General features: G+C 39.4%; 1 protein-coding gene across 1 annotated transcript in view; it reads left to right on the forward strand.

Annotated features, from left to right (window-relative positions):
- Nucleotides 1-5,918: 5,918 nt before the first annotated feature.
- The window catches only part of gpsm1b (G protein signaling modulator 1b), a 29,455-nt gene continuing 10,755 nt past the window's right edge, over nt 5,919-24,618 (forward strand). The window contains exons 1-9 of the mRNA XM_062434737.1: nt 5,919-6,102; nt 18,653-18,874; nt 20,296-20,431; nt 20,570-20,712; nt 21,320-21,443; nt 22,772-22,887; nt 23,174-23,329; nt 23,418-23,526; nt 23,636-23,750. Coding sequence (XP_062290721.1) covers nt 6,041-6,102; nt 18,653-18,874; nt 20,296-20,431; nt 20,570-20,712; nt 21,320-21,443; nt 22,772-22,887; nt 23,174-23,329; nt 23,418-23,526; nt 23,636-23,750 — 1,183 coding nt within the window. The 5' untranslated portion in view covers nt 5,919-6,040. The remainder of the gene's footprint in view (nt 6,103-18,652; nt 18,875-20,295; nt 20,432-20,569; nt 20,713-21,319; nt 21,444-22,771; nt 22,888-23,173; nt 23,330-23,417; nt 23,527-23,635; nt 23,751-24,618) is intronic.

The following is a 24,618-nucleotide window of genomic DNA, read 5'->3' on the forward strand; positions in this document are numbered from 1 at the left end:
GGCAGATGGTTTTGTTTTTCTAAAATGGGCTGGCTCACAAAAGAGAAACAAATTTGAGTTGCTCAGTTTAAATCTGAAATCAGCTTACCTCAATCTCATTTTGCTTTTGTTGCTCCTTGTTGTCTGTAATGAGCTGTCACTGGTACTGATGATATACTGCATGGCTGGAGGATTAAAGAAAAAACATAAAAATGTATGGAAAGAAACCAGGGGAAAACACAATTTTAGAGAGATAGAAATGAGAAAAAAAAATAGCTGCCTGGAGGAGCTTATTATTCTGAATGTACAAATGGTACTTCATTAGAATAAGTGGTTTCAATTGAAATAATATGACTGCAGACAAAAACAAATATAAAGCATTAGCATGTTTTTCTTATTATCCTTAGTTTGTTAAACCAGGAGTTAAGTAATAAATTCTAAATACATATTTTTTCTGATAATGTAGTATTGACATTAACAAATTCAATTGGAACATGATGATGTACTGTATATAATGAATTTTAGCCTTAAAAGAATACCTGCTGCTTTTGGTCATAATCTTCTCACATCGAATTATAAAACACACAGAGAAAGATGCATTCAACATGACAGATGATGATCCCATAAGCTTATCAGACATATCTAACATTATTAACCTCTATTTGACAGGGAACATTTAATTGCCTTAAGTGTGTTATGGTGGGTGATAAGGGCTGTGATGTGTGGCTTTATACATTAATTTCACATGTTGCTGGTCATGTTGGTCAGAATATAAATCTGTACATACAATTTAATTAATAACAACGAGTTATTATATTTGTTATTGACAAGTGATTAAATTAATGTATTCTTGTATAAACATCTACAATATGTGCAGCACTGGTCCATATAAATATAAGATGCAACAGAGGATAATCAAGATACATTAATGAGATCAATGATGTACATCAGTAACAGCAACAGCAACAGCAACAACAACAACAACAACAACAACAACAACAACAACAACAACAACAACAATAATGATAATTAAAGCCGCAAGCGGCGATGGCGGGCCCTCGCTCACCCATGCCACCGCGGGGCCTGAGGCATGGCGGGGCTGTGGCGTGAAGCAGAAAGTTAGAAAAAACCTGGAAGGAGGCCAAAAATGCAATGTTTCGTTCATCCAGTAGGGGGCAGTCACAGGTAGTTACACATATGGTCTGGTGTGGTCTGGTGTGTTCAGGGCGGCCACTCATCAGTCATGTGAAGTTTGGAGTGAATTGGACAAAGCATGAAGGAGTTATGAGAGGTTGATGGTTCATCCACTAGGGGGCAGTAGAGTGTAACAAAACACAAGCGGTTGCGTTCAGGGTGGGACAGTGATTACACATGTGAAGTTTTGTGGAAATCGCACAATGATGATGTAAAATATGGCACTTCCTGTTTCCACTAGGGGGCGACACGAGTGAGATCGCCTATGAGCGAATGGAGACGTTGAGGTCGGCACCCTGGGCCTGTGTACCAATTTTCATGATGATACGAGTTCAATAAAGCCATCAAAAAGCCAAACGTATTTTCATGGCAAGGAATTGATGGTCGCCGCGTCGCCACACGGACGCCATTACTCGTAGCTTCACAGTCTTCATAATGTAGCTTCACCAACTGGTTCTGAATGAAGTTGATGGGGCAAAGTATGTAATTTTAATGAATCTTGGTTAACTTCCTGTTACCACCGGGGGGCGCTATGAGTTACGTGGGAAATTAATATATCGGGACGTTCAGGGCGGAGCCATCATCATGTCCAGCAAGTTTGAAGCTGATTGGATGAAGTATGTGGGCGTGAGAGCCACTCGTATGTACATGGCGAGCACGCCAAAGTTAGTTGAGCCCTGGCAGACACGCCCTTTGACCTACGGATGCGCAGAGCACAACTTAAGCTCAGCTAGGTCTGGAGATGTTGCGTACCTAATTTGAACTTGATCGGGCGAACGCTGTGGGAGGAGTTAATTTTAGGCGGGAAAAATCAAAACCAAAATGGCCGACTTCCTGTTGGGTTGAGGTCATGAGGTCAAGAGGCTTTTTTGCATATGTGGGTATAATACATATGTGTACTGAATTTTGTGAGCATAGGACAAAGTTAGCAAAATTCCCTATGGGCATTTTTGGACTTTGTAGGGGGCGCTATTCCGCCATTCTGCGTCGACCATGTGCAACCACCCAAAAATATCGAATTTCGGATGAGGCCGGACGTCCGTGCAAAAGTATAAGCATTTTCGCATTTGGGAAAGGGGCGAAATTGGGGCACGAAATGTCGGAAGAATAATAATAATAATAGTAATAATAATAATAAACATTACAATTTCTATAGGGCTTTCGCCAGGCGACTTGCAGTCGCCGCTCGTGCCCTAATAATAATAAACATTACAATTTCAATATAGCATTTTTCCCCGGGGGTCTTCCATACCACATGATTACTTGATTACTTGATTACTTTGGGGTCACTTGCACTTTGGGGTCACTTGCACGTTGGGGCATGAACAAATTTCAATAGGGCTTTCGCCAGGCGACTTGCAGTCGCCGCTCGGGCCCTAATAATACACATAGAAAAATACTAAAATGAAATCAAATATGCCCAGAATTCAAGGAGAAACATTTTGGGCAGGGAGATGGAATTAAATTACACAACACAACACAAAAACAGCCACAGATCCTATGAAGACCTCATAACAAAAGCAATATTCAAGAATTTAAAGATGATGAAATTCAGTGTCACTGGCAAATGGCCTAATAGCATTTAATCATTTTGGACCTGGAATATTTTCAAACAGAAAAGGAAGCCTAGCAGACAAACAAGCTTGTACTTATTTTACATCTTATGAAAAGAATAAGGTATTATTAACATATAGGGAGTAGAGTCAACAGGTTTTGGCTTTGGTGCCTCAACAAAAATGTAACATTACAATATGTATTTTGCATCTGAAATGGATATCATTATATTGATATTTTTGTGTTGTTTTCTTCCAACCCTTGCAGTCCTTACATTTTTAGTGTATTAGAAGATCCTTGAAGTAACAAAACCCTAGCCCGTTCCTTGTCATTCACTAGTGTAATGCTGCTCTCTTATGGTGATCTTCGGGTACTGCAGAGACCTCTTCATTATATTTTATCCATCACAAAAGCTCAGTGTGACATGAAATTGCTCATATACAAAAACAACTAAGCTTTTTTAACATTTAATTAAACTATAAATCTATGTATTTATGTATTGTAAAGGACACATTTAGCTATTGGTGAGTAATAAAATCCAAATGGCAATTTGATGTATGAATATCTGTGACAGATAATATTAGATTGGTAAATAAGATAAACAGTATGATTAATGAATTGATGGATAACCAAGTGTTTATCTGGTGCATCTCTAAAAAACAAGAAAATGAAAAAAATTACAGGATCTTATCAGTGATATTATTATATTAATCTGGCATGTTGATATTATTTTTTAGAAATGGATGCATTACATAGTGGTCTATGTGTGATATAATACTTAATTACATATTCTAGGAATATTTTGATTTCATTACAGTTAAAAGTAGTGTTAAGTTTGACACATTTTTATGTTATTCTGTATCTGAGCCGCATCTTCAGATGTAAACTATGGCAGGGTGCTTTGTTACCAAGAGTAGGAGGCAGACACTGCTTGCTTCTCTGTTGCCCCCTTAGTTTTCAGTATGCAATTGTGAGGGCATCAAACCAGGTGGTGGGGTGGAGGGGGAACAGGATAGCCAGTGGATTCACATATTAGGGTATATGGACAACAATCCTTGCATAACAATTACAGCATCTTTTATGAAAAGGCTACTAAATAAACTGAATCACAACAATATAAACTCAGAAAAGGGGCATGCTGTGCACAGCTGAATATGTCACCAACAGCAGTATATCTACCCAGCTCAGCTCACCACTCACTGCCAGATCGTCACGTTGGCAACGTATGTACCAAGGCCAGTTGGGGGCCTGGATTGGCCACCAGGGCGCAAACATACACATGCAACTCAACTGCCTTTGAGAAATAAACTTACTGAATACTCCCTGAACTCTCCTGAAATAACTTTCCTATATTATTTTGCAGTGCATGTACATATTAGGCATTATGATAGAACGTACGAGACCTGATTTAAATGGATTTTTAGAAAGTGAACAAAAAAAAAGAAAAAAAAAGACTTAAATAACAAAATTAAACAAAATGAATAATCATTCAATAATAAATAAAATTAACCATTATAACACAACTATTATAAAAACAATGGTTATAACTTGAGTGTTCCTGTTTCCATTTTCACTTCACATTGATAATAGACCACTGCAGGGTGTCACTATAAAAATATCAGGACACAAAATGAAAGCCCTATATATTAGCATATATGCTATGAGCCATATTTTTGGGTAATTCACATTCATATTAATTAGAAACTTCCTGTTTCCACTAAACAATTTCACCTTACATTGATAGGCTAGTACACCACCTCAGGATCACTCAGAAAATATCAAGCCATTCTGATGTACAATTGCAAAATTCACATTGATATCACTGTCAGACTGAGTGACGTCAACGACTCTGCAGATGGGTGTGGTTTAACTGTAACCCCCTCCCTCCTCCTTTCTCCTCCTCTTCCTCCTCTACCACACACACTTATCGGCATGCATCATAATGAGGAAACACAAGAAAACAAGATATGGCCTGCACCACAGGTGGCCATGATCATTTCTGATCAGGCTGACTAAAAGATGACAGTTAACCTGACCCAAGTCATGTTACCTAGATTCTAGTACCAGATAAAACTTAAATAAATCATAACTTTATTGGATGAAAACCATCAACCATACATGCTCCTAAAAGGGCGTTAAAGAGTCTGTATCTGCTGGTGCAGGTTTGCAGTGCAGTGCAGTTGTCTGTTTAAGGGTTTTAATAGTTGATCTCGGGGCAATCCTGCCAGCAACTCTAGAGGCTGTGAGTTAAGGTGAGTGCTTTAAACTGTTAGGGGGAGTGATTTTCACACAGTCAGCAGGTATGAAAAAAAATGTCAGGACTGTAAGGGCACTTCCAAGCTAAATGCCAAAACGCGTGATCCCTGCAGGGAGGGGGGAGGCCACCTGCTTTAAACAGGTGAAGCTTGTGTAAAAAGGCATGTCACTGATTCTGCTGTATCCCTTAGGCCATACGTGAAGCAGGCACAGGTGACTGAACTTGACTTCACCATATCACAAGGGAGGGAAGCGTTTATTTTACTCTAAATGGGAACATAATTTAAAAATGAACATTATACTGTATTGAAGACAACTTGAAATTAGCTATTGAAACCATAAACACATGAAAAAAAGTGTTTAGGTAATAAATCAAGTGAGAAGTAGGGTAATTTTCTCATAGACTTCTATACATTCACTTATTAATGGAGCCAGTGGAGTTGCCCCCTGCTGGCGATTATAGAGATTGCAGATTTAGCACTTTCGCATTGGCATCACTTAGCTGGGAGGCTTGTGGAAATACGAATGGACACTGCATAAGTGTCTGTAATCTAAATAAATCCCTTAAAGAAAGAAAACCCTATATTTTGGAGAAGAGACAATGTTTTGTTGTTAGTGCTTCAGCTAGCACAGAAGACACATTATTGAGAATGTTTATGAACATGTTAAGTGTTGCAACATGTCAGAAACACAATGTATACTCACTGATCAGTTTCTCACACACATAAGCAACTCCGTACAACCCTGAACAACTCCCAGGCCTGCGACGTCATTTCGGGGGGAGGGACTGTGTGTTTTTATGGTTTATTTGCACAATACCTCACTTCCTCAGCAGCTGCCATTGCTGTGCTGTGCCGTCCGTGGTGAATGAAGGGAAGATAGTTGGGGGCGGGGGTTGGGAAAGAGACAGTGGTCTGGTAAAGGACGAAGGAGAAAGAGGGAGGGGGACAGAAGAAGCGGCTCGAGAAAGAAGAGAAAAAAAGGTTGCTGCTTCATAAGGAAATAATCGTGAAGGGCCCTCATAGCGGGAGAAGGAAGGCAGATTAGCAGCGGCTCTATGGCTCAGTCGACTGCTAACGGTGTGGAGCAGGATGTGGCCAGCAAGCGGCTGCACTCAAGGTAAGGACCTAAGGGGGTACACATGGGCAGACACGGAGGGGGTCAGCCTCGTAGCTTGTCATATTGAAAAAGAGAGAAAAGAGAGACGGGAGGGAGCGGCTGAGAAGAGGGAGAATAAAAAAGAGGCTGCCAGCTCACTAAAGGAGGAGCTAGTCAAGGGGGGGAACTTGACCAGCCAGCTTTCACTGATTTTAAAGCTCAAGATGCAGCCAAAGCCAGGTTCCAAGCCTCATTCCTGGCTCGGGTCATTGGGCTGCTGTGGCTGGATTGTACAGACTGAGAGGAGCCTCATAAGATTTAGGATGTAGGAGCGGAATAGCAAGGAGTGTCTCTGTGTCCAGGTTGACAGTACACACGTGCCATAGAAGTGCAGGATCACACCATATGCAGGGTGAAACATGCACACAGATGCACTGACAGATTGAAACATGACAGACACCATATTAAGCGGTTGTCAGATATATTTGTATAACAGTGTCTGTTTTAGTTCTGTCAATTTCACCCCATATTTACATACTTGGTGATAACCATGTTACCTCTCATTTGCAACATCTTCCGTCTCTTCTTCCCCCAACTAATATATGTGTTATTGTGCTATTTGCATGTCGTAAAACAGGTTTAGTTTCAACTAGGGGTGGGAATCACGATACGATATTATCACGATACTTGTGTCACGCTACAATATTATTGCTATTTTAAATATATTGCGATATACTGCGATATATTGCAATTCATTACCTTTTTTCAATTGCAAATTATGTCCCCAAAGGAAAACTTCCTCCTGCACGCTTACTGTCACCTCTGCTGACCTCACCAGAAAACAAACTAGAGCCATCTAGTGGACTTAAAAAGCAATTGATTTTATTATTCTAGGGCCAAAAACTTAAATTTTAATTTGCAATTTATATAATTAAAGATCGATACTTGGCGTCCGTGTATCGATACATTATTGCCACGCAAAATATCACGATACTATGCTGTATCGATTTTTTTCCCCCACCCCTAGTTTCAACTGTCTTTTAGTGTTGATATTGCACTATATGTAGTGACCTGCCCTGATAGCCCATTGTTACCCTGAACCATCTGACTCATCATGCCTAAACCTAACCAAACCTGCAGGTCACAGAATCTGTTGAGTCAATAAATACAGTGTATCACTGGTCCCAATGGAGAACTGTGTATTGTTAATAGCTTGCCTGTTATGCAATATTTCACACTGTGGTAATGATTTAATATTAAAATATATTATATTATTCTGTATGAATATGACAACCTCTTGACCACTAATGGTCTTCTTCAGGTGACATAAACTAACTTACTAACATACTTATTACTAGATTTGCAACTATTCCATTATCAAAAAAAAAAAAGATTGACTGCTGATTATTTTGTTGATTTACTCATTACTTGTTGGGTTTATGAACAGTCTGAAAATAGTGGAAAAGAAAAAGTATCAATCACTCAATTTCAAGAAGTTGAAAGCAAATAAACATTTGTTGACATTCTTGCTAGAAAAATCACTGACACCATAAAGCAGTTGTCAAAAAAGTTGTTGATCAATTTTCTGTTGATTGACTGGTTGGTTTGTGGACTAATCATTTCAGCTCAACTTCTAACATCATTTTGACAGAGACACTGATTATTAGCTCATGGGAGAGTTTATTGTCCATGTATCATGCCATAATCAGACACTGGTCAGATTTGGATGAAACTTGAATGGGAGTGAGTCAATTGTGTATCTGTTTTGTATTTTGACATTTTAAAAATTGCTAATCACATCTTTGTTAGTAGGTCAGGCAGAATAAACCATACAGACCACTGACTAGATCTTGAAAAAAAACGTATGTATCTAATAAGTGCATTGTCACATTTTCAAAATGAATGGCTCAAGGGATTTTTTTCTTAAAACTTGTTTTTATTTTTTTTATAGCTCACACAGTTATAAGCTCGTAATATACTTTGAGCAAGGACATTTAAAAACCATCACTAAACTAAACAAAATTAAACAGAAGAGGCTTTGTTTCACTTTCACAAACCATATTCTTACATTACACCCCTGCTTTCCTTTGAGGCCCAGGGACTGTAACACAGAACGGGCTGCTGGGAATGTTGATAACTGTTGAGTTGTGAAGTGACATTCATAAGCCCTGCAAGGTTGTCATGTCCCTGACACACACACACACACACACGCACGCACGCACGCACGCACGCACGCACGCACGCACGCACGCACGCACGCACGCACACACACACATACATATGATCATATGGCCAGTTCTACCCTGTGTGATAGAGCTTTCCCTCTATTTTACAAACAGATAAAGTCAATACATAACCTTTCTACAATGTGGGCTGGGGATATTTGTTTGTGTGTGTGTGCACTCATGCTTTTTTGAATGTAGCTTCCAAGGACACACAAGTGAGAAAAAAAAGGTTATTATTTGCATTTGTCAACTAATCTTATGTGTATATTTTAATTACAACAGGTGCCTGTTCTGTTAAATTAGAAAGTAATGTCTGCACTGACATTTCAGTTGGACTTGCTTCTTTATACTGATGCAATCCTTTTACTGTATCTAGTTATTTGCACACTTGAAATTGACTGCAGAACACAGTTATTTTCTATATAAAAGGGGGGGGGGGGGGGTTAGGGTAGATATCACCTTATTGTGAGAGGATGAATGCCTGACACTGAACATGGACGTCATTATATCCACGTCATGGTCTTAACAGAGACCATGTCAAAAGGAATATTAAAATGATTCCTCCCTAAATGTTATTATTTTCTCTCGCTCTTTTCTTGGACTGCATTACGTGATACTGCTACATTGATAACATGATTTATTGTGAAGAGAAACAAAATCACAGAGATGTAAAAAAAATGCAGTTTTACATAAGAATCAGACGAAAGAAGTAGACAGCTGTAACTAAAAGAGACACGCATTGCAAGAGGAAAAACATTCCTAGAGAGTTTCTCTTTGGTTGCCCTGACAACGAGCCGTGGCACTCTGTAATTACGGCTGGATTACTACTCTGAGCACAGAGTTTCTTAGCTAAGCCAAGGAACATGGGGACAGTAGTGTTGAACTCTGAATATGGAATATATGAACAGAGGAAGACCGCCAAAGAAAAATATTTCTTATTTTTTATAAGCAATATATTTAAATGGAAAAAGCAAGCCAAAGGATGTAATGTAATGTACCTCTTTTACTATGGAGTTTAATTGTCTGTGAGATACATCTAATCACAATTACTCACAATATTTGCTCATACTGTATAATAATCAGATTAAGGTTACTAATCTTCCAAATTGAATATATAATCTGATTATCCTGTTCTCTAAATTATACATGACAATAATCTGGGATACTTTGTTTTTGTACACACGCAGCATACTGTATATAGTACACACAGCATACTTTATGAAGTAAATACATTATATTAATAGGAACAAAAACACAACTGGAATATGTTCTGTTTGTGGAAAGATTGCAGTTTGAGGGGCAAAGTGTGGGATTAGAATGACACACAGTTACAGTACATTTGTTGTGGTGAAGTCTGTGGATCAAGCACATCTGGAAACATAAACGGGAGAATCAATTTAATTTGGGTTTGTGCTGTTATGGTCATGGTTATATTACGCTTCAGATGCAGTTGATCACATGAATGTTTGTTAAATGAAACTGGACTGGGAGCAAGTTTGTTCGTGACTGTTTATTCAAATGTTAAATGTTTGAACAGTTTTGATTGAGACTGTTACACAGTTATGTTGGCCTTGTGTGCTAGTCCAGAGATTTAGACTTGAACATGTTCAAGGATTTCAACTGTGAGTGGAGTTTTGAAAATTTCAAGATGGTGGAAATGGTCAATGCTGACTTACATTTTCATTCATTAAAAAAACATAACTGAAGAAGTTGTGCACAGTATTTATCAGGTGTATATTGCAGCACATTCCCAACTATTTTAGGTTGTAAAAATTGCATTGGTGAAGAAGTACAGTATCCACTACAACTGCAAATGTGCAAAAAAGTGCAGAACAATAGCATTTATAGGCAGAATGTTGTGATATAACATTGAGATATAGACTAAATTGAGGTTAACTTGTTTTACACCAACCTTTATATAACCTTGTATATTTTTCATAGGTGGTTTCTTTTACTAGTCATTCTGAAAAGTGTGCGTGATGTTGTTTTCAGTTCAAATTTTCAGCTACATTGGTGTCTGCTACTGCACCACTCCCTAAACTTAGTTACTACTGAGTTGCTTCATCTTAAGTGAACTTTTAGAAGGCCAAACATAACCCTAATATTACCTTGATCTCTTGCTTTCATCTCTGTATGATTTGCAGTATAACCTGTCTATGGCGGAGGAACATGATCTTCACATATTTAAATATCAACAGTGAAAACATTGTGGTCTATAATTTGACAAAGGCTCATTGTTCTCATCAGACACAGTTCAGCTTACACACAAACCTCACTTCTACTTCTCTTAACTTACCCCCTGAAACCTGTCTAATATGTTACATGTACTCCATGGTGCCATGGTAACAGCACTGGGAGACTGTCTCTCTTAGACCACAGGCAGGCTATTATGGGATGAGTGTCTCCCAAACAGACCAATTAGAGCAGTAATCAGAGGAGAGAATGGCACCATTGTGGTACCACACAAATCCATTCTTACACCAACCACAAAGATGGCAAGAATGAAAAGTCACTTTGTGAAAATCCTCTCATGCAGACTAATCCCTTTTTTTGTTAATATCTTGTTGTCTCTTAGCTTTGCCTTTCTTTACAGATCCACAAATGCATTTTTCTTACTTTGGTTTGTTCGCCTTTTCCCTTATGCAATACTCCCCCCCCCCCCTTTTTTTGACTTTGCTTAAGATTCATTCAAATATATTGGCCTCCAACTTTACAACTTCACATCTTTTAACCAAGTCACCAGGCACTCTTCAGGCTGCACCCTTTTTCCACAAGTTTTACAATTCAGTGGTGGTTTACAGAGGCCCCATCCCCATCTAGAAGGTCGACTTGTATCTTTTCTCTTATTTTGTTTCCCTATTTTGTAAAAGCACCACTCAAGACCTCTGTAATCAACTGTGTGCATCCACAATTGATTGTATAGATATTAAGTTTCCATCCTACTACTAATATCCTGTAATCCCTACATCCCTGCCAGTCCATTGCCTCTAGTACACGTGAGAGCTCTTGCTTCCTGTGGACATGCTGAAACCTTGCAGTGTGAAGGATGAGAAAGAATCACGGCTTGCTCAGTGCCATACTGCTGATGTAAGCTGAATGGTCAATGGAGAGTCTTTATAGCTGACTCGTAAAATACATCTGGCTTTTGGTGTCTCCTACATCATGGATGTGCTTGCTCAAATGTAAATATATTCCGGTGTGATCGTTTGTAACAGCACAAACTATGTACCTTCTCGCTACTGCACTGCACTGCATTAGTGTCTGCTCCTCTTTCCTGTTTGCACTGAAGAGTAGCCTTGGCTAATCAGTTACCCCTTTTCCACCGAGCTGGAGCCAGAGCTTGTTGGGAGCTAGAGCCTGACTAAGCACCTGCTCTTTGCTTTTCCACCGCCAAAGCTCCAGCCCCGAGCCTCAGAACGGGAGCCAGAGCGAGCACCAAGTCTTTGCTGGTCTAAAGCAAGACCCGATTACGTCAGCGGGCTGGGGGCGTGGTTATGTGAGCAGGACTCAAGAATGAGATAAAGTCATATTTAGGCAGAAATAACCTTTCAGTAACTGTATTTGGCCTCCAATCAATTTTTGGCAGGTGGAAATGCCTTATTTTGTGTTGTAATGGTCCTTTAAAAGAGTTCCAAACTGTCCTGTGAGCTCTAGTGTTTATATTATGAAGCTTATGAATGAGATCAAGTCATATTTAGGCAGAAGTCAGCTTTCAGTAACTGTATTTGGCCTTTAATCAATTTTTGGCAGGTGAAAACTGTTCGTTATTTTATAGGCATATGTAACCCTCCCATAAATCATGTATTTTATAGTCTTGTCTCCAAATAGTAGGCATAAACAATAATATTAGATATAAAACACATCCCAACATGGGAATCAAATACTACGTAGGGCCCAGATCAGATAAAAAACAACGCAGAGTCACGAGGATCATTGCAAAAGTGATAATTTCTTTACTGAACACACACCCATAAATCACATTCATTATAGTCTAATTTATAATTGCGGACGTACAGTTGTATGTAAATGCATATTATGACCGTTTTAGCGCTACCGCTCAACGGACTGCTGTGCGTGCTCCCGCGGCCAGAAATCAGATTCTGGCAGACGATCACTTTTTTGCGCGACACCGTTCCTGTATTTCTATGTAGGCTTGCAAACACATGAACAGCACTTGCATCGCGGCCGCAATTTCCTCCATCTTCGTCGTCTTCTCCTCCTTCTTTGTTGTCTTTTGTTTTCTTCTTCTCCTTCTTTGTTTTCTTCTTCTTCTTCTTCTTCTTCTTCTTCTTCTTCTTCTTCGTTTCCGGCGGGCTAGATGCCTTGCGGCATGTTGCTGCCTCTCACTGGTGAATCATGGAAGTGCTTCAAAGGTGCACGCTGGCTACGTTATACAGTGACGTAATCGCGTGGCTCCTTGCCAGCTCCTTGCCAGTGGAAAAACAACAGGTTCGTAAGAGTTGCTCGGGTTAACACCAACTGAGCACTCGCTGTAGCACCAGCTCCCAGCAAGCTCTAGCTCCAGCTCAGTGGAAAAGGGGTATATGACTTTGTGGGCCTGCTTTTTGGGGGATCTAGTTGCTGAAATGATCAACCATTCAGGGTTTCTTCCTGCTCAAGCATTTCAGAGCTGGATAGTTTTTCCACATAGTTGCTAATTTTCACTTGAATTGCTCTCATATAGTTTTTTATTATCGTATCTTAACTTTAAATTTTTTGTTTTTTTTGTTTTAATTTACTCTCTTTATCTGTACTTCTATGTCTTTGTGCTGCTTCTGCTGCAACACCAAAATGCCCCCTTGAGATCAATAGTATCTAATTTCATAAAAGCCTCAACTGTTGCAGAAGTAGGACATCCGTGACGTCACCCATTGGTTTGTGGACTGCTGCTTGGAAGCGAATAGCTTCGGATCTGGGCAGCGCCATCTTGAAAATTTCAGGTGCATGCCGGGTAAAAAAAACCCACGGATTCTACTTATATGGGCATCAGGAGGAGCAAGAGGCGCCCTCCTAAACCTGTGAACCAATCAACCTGTCAAACACGACATAGCCACGCCCCAATGCATACCCTGCTTTATCGTCAAATATAAATCAGGGAGGCCAAAATTTCACAAATGAACATTATACTGCATTGAAGAAGGCTTTAAACTAGCGATTGAGACCATAAACACATTTTGAAAACGTTTACTGAGGTTAGAAATCAAGTGAGAAGTTGGTGAATTCTCCATTGACTTGTATAGAGACGGAAGTCCTTTTGACACCAAAACGGTCACCCCCTGGTGGCCTTTTGATAGAATGCAGTTTTAAGTTACTTCTGCGTTGGCATCATTTCAGAGGACTGGAACTCCCCGCCTGGTGGTAACCAGCTTCATCTAATTTCCACAGTGATGACTTTCATCTGTTATTGCTAGCCCTCCTAAAATGTGTTTGGAGTACTTTTGCCCTTGGGCTGGGATGTTTTGCTCAACAACAGCCTGTTTTGCTTACTATGAGTAAGGAGGGAACTGTGGTCATTTCAGATCACCCTTTTTACTGAAAGGGCAATGACACTGGCTTAATATTTATTCTTGCCTTAAGGATTACTGATGGATATATTCTCCTTTTTGACAGTCCACAGTGCAATGATTTCTCTGTGTGTAAGAGTGAACATTAGAATTATAGTTTTAGCAAATTCAAAAAGCTTTGTCGTTGCAGTTGTAAACTGAACATAGCTCAGAAGTTGCTGAATTCATCGAAGATTTAAGGATTTAAGAATCAGTTTTCTCAACAGTGTAATCTTTAGCTTCCACCTGTTGTTAGCACTAACATTTGAAGTTCAATGATTGGATATATTTTTTTGCCCAAATGCAGATTGGGAATTCACTTCTTCCTTTATAACCTCAGCTATTTATCAAAGAACCTGATATTTCTAATGCAGTTGTTAATATTTTGTTCTGATGATTCAACCAGTAGAGTTTATGTCAGTCCAAACTATGGAAGTGTTTACTCATATAACATTCCATTATTCCCACCAGGGTTCAAAGTTAACTTTTTTGTCCACTGGCTAGTGAATGTTCAAATTTTAACAGCCACTTAATAGATTATCCCTGTTTTTGGGTTAGTGAGTGAAGCAAATCTACCAGCCTCTTTAGCATATTTTACCAGCGTTTGACTGGTGGCTGGTGTTAATCTTGAGCCCTGGTTCCCACAACAACCACACAGTGATATGTGCTCCCTCTGGCACATTGTGTCATGTCAATTTCAGAAGGACAGAGGATTGTGTTCCACATCTCCCACTACCAGAGAGCAACAGGGGTGAAAAAACAAGCTAAAGACCCTCTGGTGGACACTCCTATTGTGAGTACACTCATGGTCAAACTGTTATTTTTTTGTCAGATCAAAGAGGACATGTTTCTCCCCGGCTATCATCTCAGCCTTAGGCATCCGCTTCAGGGGTTGTCTGACTGAGTAGTCGAATGGGTAACTCTGGTATTGAAACACTGTGTGCATGTACTGTATGCAACAGAGATAAAGGAGATGGCAGTGCTGCCTGTCAACAAAAGGAGTGTTCTGGTATGCTGTAAATAACAGATTGTTTGACAAGAAACAGGCGAAAGAGAAGGTCTCCTTTTCACCAGAGACAGACAAACAACCACATTTATCCCTGCTACTTGCACAAATTGGACTCATCTTATAGGGGTTAATAAATAATGAGTTTATTTCAACACATCTATGCTGTCAGTGTGTTCAGATATTGTTATCACATTATTTTTTATTTATTCAATGAATAAAACACAGTTTTATAAGCATGGTTCATGCTTATAAAATTCTGTTGACGTCACATTTAGTATCGGCTCGCTTGGAACCTCACTAGAGCAGGTACTAAAAAAGTACCAGGTACCAGGTACTATCCATAGTGGAAACGCAAAAAAACAAAGTTAAGTCATGCTGGTACTGTGTAGTGGAAAAGCGCCATAAGTCACTGGACTCTGTTAAGTGTGAGAACTGTAATTTAATTTAATGCTGATCATCATAAATAATTTCTGTATTGGCTAGGCAATCGCACCAGCTATTTGGGAATTATGTAATTTCCAAGTTGTGGCTATGGGAACATTTCAAGCTTTAGATAGGTAATTATTTTTAAAACATCATCTGCATATCTCCAACAATAATTTAGTCGAGAGTCAATATTTATTTCAACATTTGGCTTGAAGTAAGTCTTAATGTGGTGTGTTACATTATGTGTTGTCTAAGATGCATCATAAAAATAATTTAACCAAGAAGAACAGACAAATAGTCTGAACATAAATTATAAATTCTCATCCATCAATGTGTTTGCTTCTAGTGCAAATAATTTGAAGTCTAGGTTTATAAGTCCCTTACCGCCTCTTTATTCACAGTCTTATATGTCTTGGCTGTGACCTAATAATGTTTCTGCCAGTGTCAGCAGATAGTTGGATTAGTCTGGGCCTCTCACTGCGCTGTGTGGTCTCTACCAAGGAGGTGCAGGTCACTGGATTAGCGATTGTCTCTCTCTCTCTCTCTCTCTCTCTCTCTCTCTCTCTCTCTCTCTCTCTCTCTCTCTCTCTCTCTCTCTCTCTCTCTCTCTCTCTCTCTCTCTCTCTCTCCCTCCCTCTCTCCCTCTCTCTCTCTCCCATCCTTCCTCTCTGTTTCTTATTGGGGCTTCGGTCAAGCTTAAAATTACTGTGTTTGCTTTGTCGCCACTACTGTCCCCCTGCTCTCACCCACAATGTTTCCTACATTATACCCTCCCTCTGTTTTTAAAGCGCGTCTTGTTATTGCTAGGGGGAACAATGGATCTCGCTGTCACAGCTGAGGATAGGTGGAAGAGGATCAAAGGAGAGGGGAACACACTTCCAATGGGTATAGTAAAATCTGAATGACATGACAGCAGCTGGCCTCTCGGCTTCTTAATTGAAATCAGTCGCATTAGTGAAGCATGCCCTCTCTTAGGCTTCTCAATCAAAATGTTTTTGCGAAGAAACACAAATGCAACAGGAACTTCTATTTCGTGGGATTTTCTACTACTTCCTCCTGACTGTCGTTGCTACGGGAGAAGTTCACCGTTCAGTTTTTGGAAGGCTCTATAGGACTTGAAAAGCAGATGTGATTCTTGGCTGGTCTGGGACTGTTCATAGAACTTTCAGTTGGATTGCGTCCAAGTTCGCTTCAGTTTTGCTGATATTCAGGATTCCACTGGAGTAATCCAATTGACAATATGGACTTGACAGGAAAAAACAGAGAATCCAGTTGTTGGATATTTCATCATAATTAGTTATATCAGCTGACATGACTCAGCATTGCATTGTCAGTGATGCGTGCACTACTTGAATGAACTGGAATCTTTCTGTTACGAGTCGCTCATTACTCAGTTTTGTTGGACGTAGGTAGTCTTGTAAAGCTTACCCACATGGCATCTGATCATTGCCCTCTGACAGGGGCAGAGAGAGCTATGTGTAGACTGGTGCATCGTGGACCCCGACCTCAAGCTATGCTCAGGCCTTTGCACTTGGAGCTACAGGTGTATGTGGACAAAACACGAAGCAAGCAAAAACACAGGTACTGCTGGAATATCGAAAAGGACCAGTTCTGTGCTCATTTTGTTGCCTGGCAAGCAAACCTTAAGAACATTTTAAGATGTGCTAACAATGTGCCTAGGGCCCTGTCTGGATGGGATCACATTGGTAATGTAAATTACTGTTAGTTACCAGTTGTAATAGATCTTGTTGGCACAGGTTCCCCTTATAGTTCTAAAAGTGCTTGTACTGAGTGGAATAGAAAAATGTGCTTGAACCTTACAAGAAACTCAAGCAGTGTTTTGAGTGTAGTTGATGATTGTGTCCCTAACATTATCATCTGTTATGGTGAAATACTTGTGGAGTGGTTGATAAAAAGAAAGAACGAATCAACATGGGCAAAAAAAAAGGTGGGGACCTCATCAGTATAAATTGGGAGAGAGACTTGGTGAAAGAGGAGGTCTGTAAAGGAGCTGAATGACTCTTGCATGCACCAGTGGAACAAGTCAGTGCCTTCAGTTTACTGCTAAACCAGCAGGTGAAGCTACATATGGTGCACATGTCTTTGCTATACTTTTGAATGGTTCCAGATTAGATTCAAGGATAATCCTGATTTAACTCTACATTCTAGTACCTTATCTGGAATTTAGAGCTGCAACCAAATTTGCCAGTCTTTAGTTTATCCTGGATTATACAATGAATCGGGGTTGTATACTAATGGATGCAAATCACTGATGAGGCCTTGTTGTGCTTATTATAATTGTCTTCAGCAACTTTTTTCAGAGTTATTGTTGGGTGTACAGTCTCACTCACATTTCTCATAACCAAATACAGTTTTGGCTTGATACATACATCTTACAGCTGTTAAAGGCTTACTTTTCAAATGATTAAAATAGGTTCCATCAAGTACCTTAATCTGATTGATTTGTCCACCTTTGGGGGCGGTTGTGGTTCAGGAGATAGAGCGAGCCATCTGCTAGTCTGAACATTGGTGGTTCGATCTCTAGCTCCTCCAGTCTTCCTGTCAAAGTGTCTTTGGGCAAGATACTGAACCCCAAATTGCTCCCAAAGTCTGTGCCATCAGTGCGTTAGTGAATGAGTATTAGATCAGACCTCCTGATTGTTGTCCTGATTGTCTGTTTACCATTTTTACCATTTTCCAATAAGAGATTTGTCAACAGACACAAAATCAACATCTGTTTTTACATTCCCCGAGTCAGCGTCATTGATGCAGCAGTTGCCATGGTAAACAGCATTGTGGAGATAGATGGAAAATTTAGCTTTTGATCGTTATGTCTGTAATGTGTGGCTCTATTATATTTCACTTTAGCAACATACAGTACTGTAAAGAGCAGAGATACACTTGGCTGAACATTACTGAACTGCTTATTATTTATGTTCACAACATGGACTATAAATAATATTGTTTTTTGAAATTCTCAAATATTTCTTTATTATATCTATTGTCATAATACAAAAAATCCATACACATTTAAAAATGTGTGGAAAGACAAACAGATTCAACAGCTTTATATGGCCAACTACCAATACAAGAAAACTGTGTGTCTTTGTAAATCAGCAGAAATGAGTAAAAAGTGCAACACCTTTTCAAGGTGCCCATCTAAAAGCCTTAGACTCAGTTGCTAGGGCAACAATCCACAGATGTGGCTACAGACCTTGTTGTCATGGTGATTCTGCCAATTTGTTCCTCACTGTGAGAGGATGTTACACTACTACTGTCCATATCGCTCTACATTGTTTTATCTCTGCACATACAGGATGTTTATACAGGTTTTCTCTCTTTTCCTGTTTCTCTATGTGACCATTCAGGATGGAGGCGTCTTGCTTGGAGTTGGCCTTGGAGGGAGAGCGACTGTGCAAGGCTGGGGACTTTAAAGGGGGAACAGCGTTTTTTGAGGCAGCCGTGCAGGTTGGCACAGAAGACTTGAAGACCCTCAGTGCCATCTACAGCCAGCTGGGCAATGCCTACTTCTACCTGAAGGAGTATGGCAAAGCCCTGGAATACCACAAACATGACCTTACCTTGGCCAGGTACGCATTTTATCCTTTAATGGCAGCTGCACTGTACACTGCATAGTAGGGGTTGCTCTCAAGTTGCCTTTACTTGTTTTGAGTTGTCTAAATGTTTAGGAAAATATCTACTAGATAAGAGCTGCAATGATTAAGTTGATTAATTGATAAGTCTATTGAAAAATATTTGTCATCAACTAATATAATCAATTAATGATTTCAGTCATTTTCAAGCAAAATGCCAAACATTATTTGCTTCCAGCCTCTCAAATCAAACAATTTGCTCTTTTTCTTTGTCATATATTACAGTAAATTGAAGGTCTAAAAATGTTAACCATTAGTTGGACAAATTACCATGGGATCGGAGAAAATGTGAATGCTATTCTTTCACTATTTTTGTTTTTAATCTTTGAGAATATAAACAAGAGACATATACTCCTATAACATATATACTTACTGTGTTTACTTACCACTATGTTCATCTGAATTTGAGAGGGTTGCATTCATCCAGTTAGATATTAAGTGGTGTTGATTTTTTTCAACTGTACACTCTTAACATAATCCAATTGTATTTTTGACAAATCACATTCTCTAACCTCCAGGCACTACAACAGAATATAATGTCATATTAATATCAACTTATAAAAATAGCGAATTCTATTATTATAAACTACGAAGAGTGATCAATGATTAATTAAGTTTGTAAACACTATCTACTGTATATCACTATATTAAATGTGTGTGATACATCTGTAGCAAGTGAAACAATACCATTTTTAACAAATGAAGATGCAAAAATAAGGAATGCTCTGTCTGGTGTGCTGATTATGATTTAATCATTTCAGTTAATAAAGGCAACTGTTATCCTACCACTGAACTGGTGGTTTATTGGTTATAATTATTCAGTGAGCTAATTTATGCAGAAAGAGCTCTGCTCAGTGCGGAGCTGTTCACTAGTATGTAGGAATGAATTGCTAATGAGTGTCAGCAGAAAAAAAATCAGATTATGATCTCTAAATTGTATTTACTTTATCAGACGCATTAAGAGCATCAGAAATTTTGACATGTTGACTTGAAGCCAACAAGTATTCCAAGAAAAAGTGAAGGGACTTCCTTAGAGTAACAGCTGACAACTACCAGCTGGATATTTAGCTTGTATGAGTAATCTGGTCTCCCGCTGTGAGTGCAGCTGGTAATTCAGCAGGGAAGTGATTAAAGACCCTGGGGAGATTTACCTTGTTACATTACAGTCTCACCAAGACTACTGGGAGCTGCTCCTAAGAAGTAAGCAATCAATTAAAATACACTATATCTCCAAATTTAATCACATTACAGTACTTTTCACAGTTATTTTTGAATCGGTTAACGTAATGTAGAAAGTAAAAAAATTGTAGTTTATTCTCCCACCACTGAACACCAAATGTGTTTCTTTGCATCCTCAGAACAATAGGAGACAGAATTGGAGAAGGAAAAGCTAGTGGCAACCTGGGAAACACATTAAAAGTGTTGGGCCGCTTTGATGAGGCTGTGGTCTGCTGCCAAAGACATCTGGATATTTCTCAAGAGCAGGGTGACAAGGTATGCTTTTTTAGTTTTCAAAAAGCTTTGCTGCCCATTTGTTTATCTGAGAAACAATTTTTTACACTTGATATCTGCAGATCTTTTTGCATCTTTTTTAACGTTTTCTATCCTGTGTTTCTTATTGTCTGGCTGTAGGTTGGAGAGGCCAGAGCTTTGTATAACATAGGGAACGTTTTCCATGCGAAGGGCAAACAGCAGTTATGGGGCTGCACCCAGGAACCAGGGGACCTGCCTGCTGATGTCAGAGACACACTGCAAAGGGCTACTGGCTTTTACGAGTATGTATACAACAGATGGATGTATACAACACAAAAAATGATAGACACTTTATTCTCACTCTGGACAGAAAACTCCACTGTATTGATACACTTAGAATATTTTGCTTATCTCTTGAATTCAGCTGTGTGTACGTGACTATGTGACTATCTGTGCAAAACATCTGCGAAAAGCGAACCTAAAGTCATTACACAGATTTTCAAGATCAATCTTGGTTTTGGCTGCACCACTCTTTCACAGTTTCACAGTCCCAATTAAAAAGAATTCCAGACTGGATTTGGCTGTATGTCTAATGTCTTCAATCAATACTAACTGCCCTTGGCTAAGATATTGCATCCTGATATGCAGAATCTCATCAAACAACACCTGAATTTGCCATTTTTCATTGTTGTCTTAAAACTCACAGTTCACTCAGTCCCTAATGGTAAAAGCAGCCTCATAAAATGCAGCCACTGTCATATTTTACAAAAATTGGAAATAAGTTAGTTGCACATTGCAGATTAAGTAGATTACTAAAGGGCAAATAAAATTATTATTATTTTTAACATATATATACTAGCTATACTTATATCATTTACATACTAATTTAATGTGCTATTACCTCTGCAGGATGAACTTGTGTTTGGTCAAAGAACTTGGTGACCGTGCCGCTCAGGGGAGAGCCTATGGGAACCTGGGTAACACTCACTATCTTCTTGGAAACTTTGTTGAAGCAATCAAGTTCCACCGTCAGGTGAGAAATCGACAATCATATTTATACTCCTGTTGCAGATATGAGTTATCAGTCTTGTTGTTATGCTAGAACTAAACAGTGACCTTCATCTTGCAGCTATTCGGTAACTTTGTGACTCGCCATGATGTCAACATTAGCACGATGGGAGAGGAATTACACATCAAAGGGCACCAAAATGAATAAAAATGAATACAATTGTTTAATATCCCCTTATTTGTACCCGGTCTCACAAATACTATGTGGAGAAATCTGAACATCGTGTTTTATGTATGTTTGGCTTGCCTTGTATAAACCATTGGCATACACATTAAAATGTGGTTTGGGGGTGTTTTGGTGGCTTGTGCACATGCTGTGTGGACAGGGATCTTTGACTGTCCTCTCTGAAGCCACAGTACCACATGATGAATTTGGGCTTTGTCATCATCCAGTTCAGTCTTTTGGTTTTGCTTCTGGCATTTGCAAACCATAAGCAAACAAGATGTTTCCACAAAATTTGATTTAGTGTTGGCATTGTGATAAAACATGTTCGCATCACATGAACTTTTAGCTTATAGGTGCAGTCAGATTTCATTTCAGTTAAGAAGCAGGCTACAGTGTATGCCTTTACTTCTTGTTGGGAACACATCTTACCAGTTTGCCTTACACGAGACACAGCAAGTCTGGAAGTGAGTGCAAGGCCACGAAGAGGGTACAGATTGTTTGATCAAAATGTGTTACTTGCTTGTTGAATGCTAATTTGAGTCATGCAAGCCTTACCAGCTTATTTGGTGAGTTTTTCAGTGGTTCATGATCCATCTCATGCTACACCAACACAGTTTGCAGAGATCAATAGTCTCTTACACACACACAAAAAAAGGAGGAAATTGTTTTTTTGCTGGATCACTGAAAAGTACGGCTTCAGGCCCTGTCTGCCTATGTCCTGTTACTCTTTATTGTAAGCCACTTGTTTCTTCGTGGGAGCTAGTCTCTCCACTCTCCCCCATGCAAAGCTGTTGGTGTGCCGTGGAGGAGAGCATGCTGCTTTTTACAGGGAATCAGATGAGCCGGTTTGATGTACCACCGGTCATGACATCATCATCATCATCATCATCATCATCATCATCATCATCATCATCATCATCTTCCCAACAGAACTTGCAACTTGAACTTGTGCCACTGCCTGTGCTTGTACATTGAGCAAAAACAATATATATATAAAAAAAGACAGGGCCAAGTAAAGTAAAATGACAATGAGAATTATAGTTGAACCTGCTGCACAAATTAAGACACAAGATGAAAAGCTAAAAAGTGTTAGTGTTGACTTGACCCTGATGTTCTGTCATTCACAGCGGCTATCCATTGCCAAAGAATTTGGGGACAAAGCGGCAGAACGGCGAGCCTACAGTAACTTAGGCAATGCCCTGATATTCCTGGGCCAGTTCAACACAGCCACAGAGTACTACAGGTGAGGGAAGAGTGCAGTCCGACATCTAGTGGCCAGAAAGTGAAGTGAAACATTTTCCACCAAAGAGGAAATGCAATTTATGTACAAATTAAATATGAATAATGACTCTAATGCCTGACTTGAGGACTCCTAAAATAAGTTTTTTAAAAAATCTGTTTTTATTTTCTTACAATAGTTGTCCTCTCTGTCAACACACTCACCTCTTATTTTTGCCCTTTGTTACCCTCTACATTTTAATTATTTTTGATTACTCCCCTCATTGATCTCTCTGTTTCCCATTCTGTAGGAAAACCTTGCAACTGTCCAGGCAGCTGAGGGACCAGGTGATGGAGGCTCAGGCCTGTTACAGCCTTGGAAACACCTACACTCTTTTGCAGCAGTATGAGAGGACCATAGACTACCACCTGAAACACCTCTACATTGCCCAGGAACTTACTGATAGGTAGAGTTATCACCCTCTAGTACATTCATAAAAACATGCGTGATGAGCACAGGAGGTTTTTAAAAAACATTTGTTTATATCTCAATAGGGTTGGAGAGGGCCGTGCTTGCTGGAGTCTGGGAAATGCGTATGTGTCTTTAGGGAACCACAAACAAGCTCTCCACTATTCACGAAAGCACCTAGACATCTCTAAAGAAGTGAGACATTTTTATAAAATTCTCAAAGACAAATGCACCTTTGGTAAAGCTTAGGTATCTTGCATTTGACTAAACTTCATTTGTCTTGTTCTGTTTTATTTGTCCTCAGATTGGAGACAGAAATGGAGAACTGACAGCCAGAATGAATGTGGAGCAGCTGATGGAGGCACTGGGGGTCAATGAGAGTGACCTCTCACCCTCCAGTTCAGAGTTTGAGATGCAAGGTGACACTAAAATATTATTTCTATCTACTAGACCTTGAACTAATATGGTCCTTAGGCTGGTCAATTCAAGGGCAGGAAGTATGGAAATGTGTTATACAATAATTTCATAGAACTCTGAGGAATGTAACAATGGCTGGATTACACAAAGTGGAGTGTCTGATGTCAAAGAGCCCTCAATTTCCTGTGTCTTTGTCATATACACTCCATTGAATGGTACAAATGGAATAACACCTATTGGTCAGGTCCTTCTAAGGAAATCACTTGTACATAACACATAACAGACTTTTTGAATTTTTCCTCATTCAAACAAAGAAAAGAATCGCGTGATACTCTTTCTCCCTGCGGTGAAACAGTGATTTACTGAACTGAAGCCTTCAGTTCTCTTGAGGCCACTGTTGCCCTCTCCACCAGTGTATTAACATCAACTTACGTAACTTGATTTTTAAACGCTGTATAAGCATGTTACTCAGTTTCCTTAATTGCGACAAGGGAAAGGGTGCAGCAAATGAAAGAGCCCAACTCTGTGTGTGGGCATGTATTTGTGTATTTGAATGCGTACATAAAACAAGGACCTGTCTGTTTTCTCTCTGCAAACTGTGGTTTGGGGTTGCTGCCTTGGAGCTGTACTTGACCTCCCTTTCTCCTAGAAACAGGAACAAAAATTATGACTATGATTATTATGCTCTAGAAAATAGCTTAAATCATATTTAATCTTCACTGAGGGGCTTATTAAATAGTCATTTGTCAGTCACCTTAAAACTACAGACTTTAAAATCTATTTTAAAGTAGTTTGTTAAAATAGATGCTGCTCTTTAACTTTTATGTTTGACAAAAATAAAACACGTATGGGCTTGAGCAAGCTAACTGG

The sequence above is a fragment of the Scomber scombrus genome, chromosome 15 (assembly GCF_963691925.1).
Source record: "Scomber scombrus chromosome 15, fScoSco1.1, whole genome shotgun sequence".
Taxonomy (NCBI): Eukaryota; Metazoa; Chordata; class Actinopteri; order Scombriformes; family Scombridae; genus Scomber; species Scomber scombrus.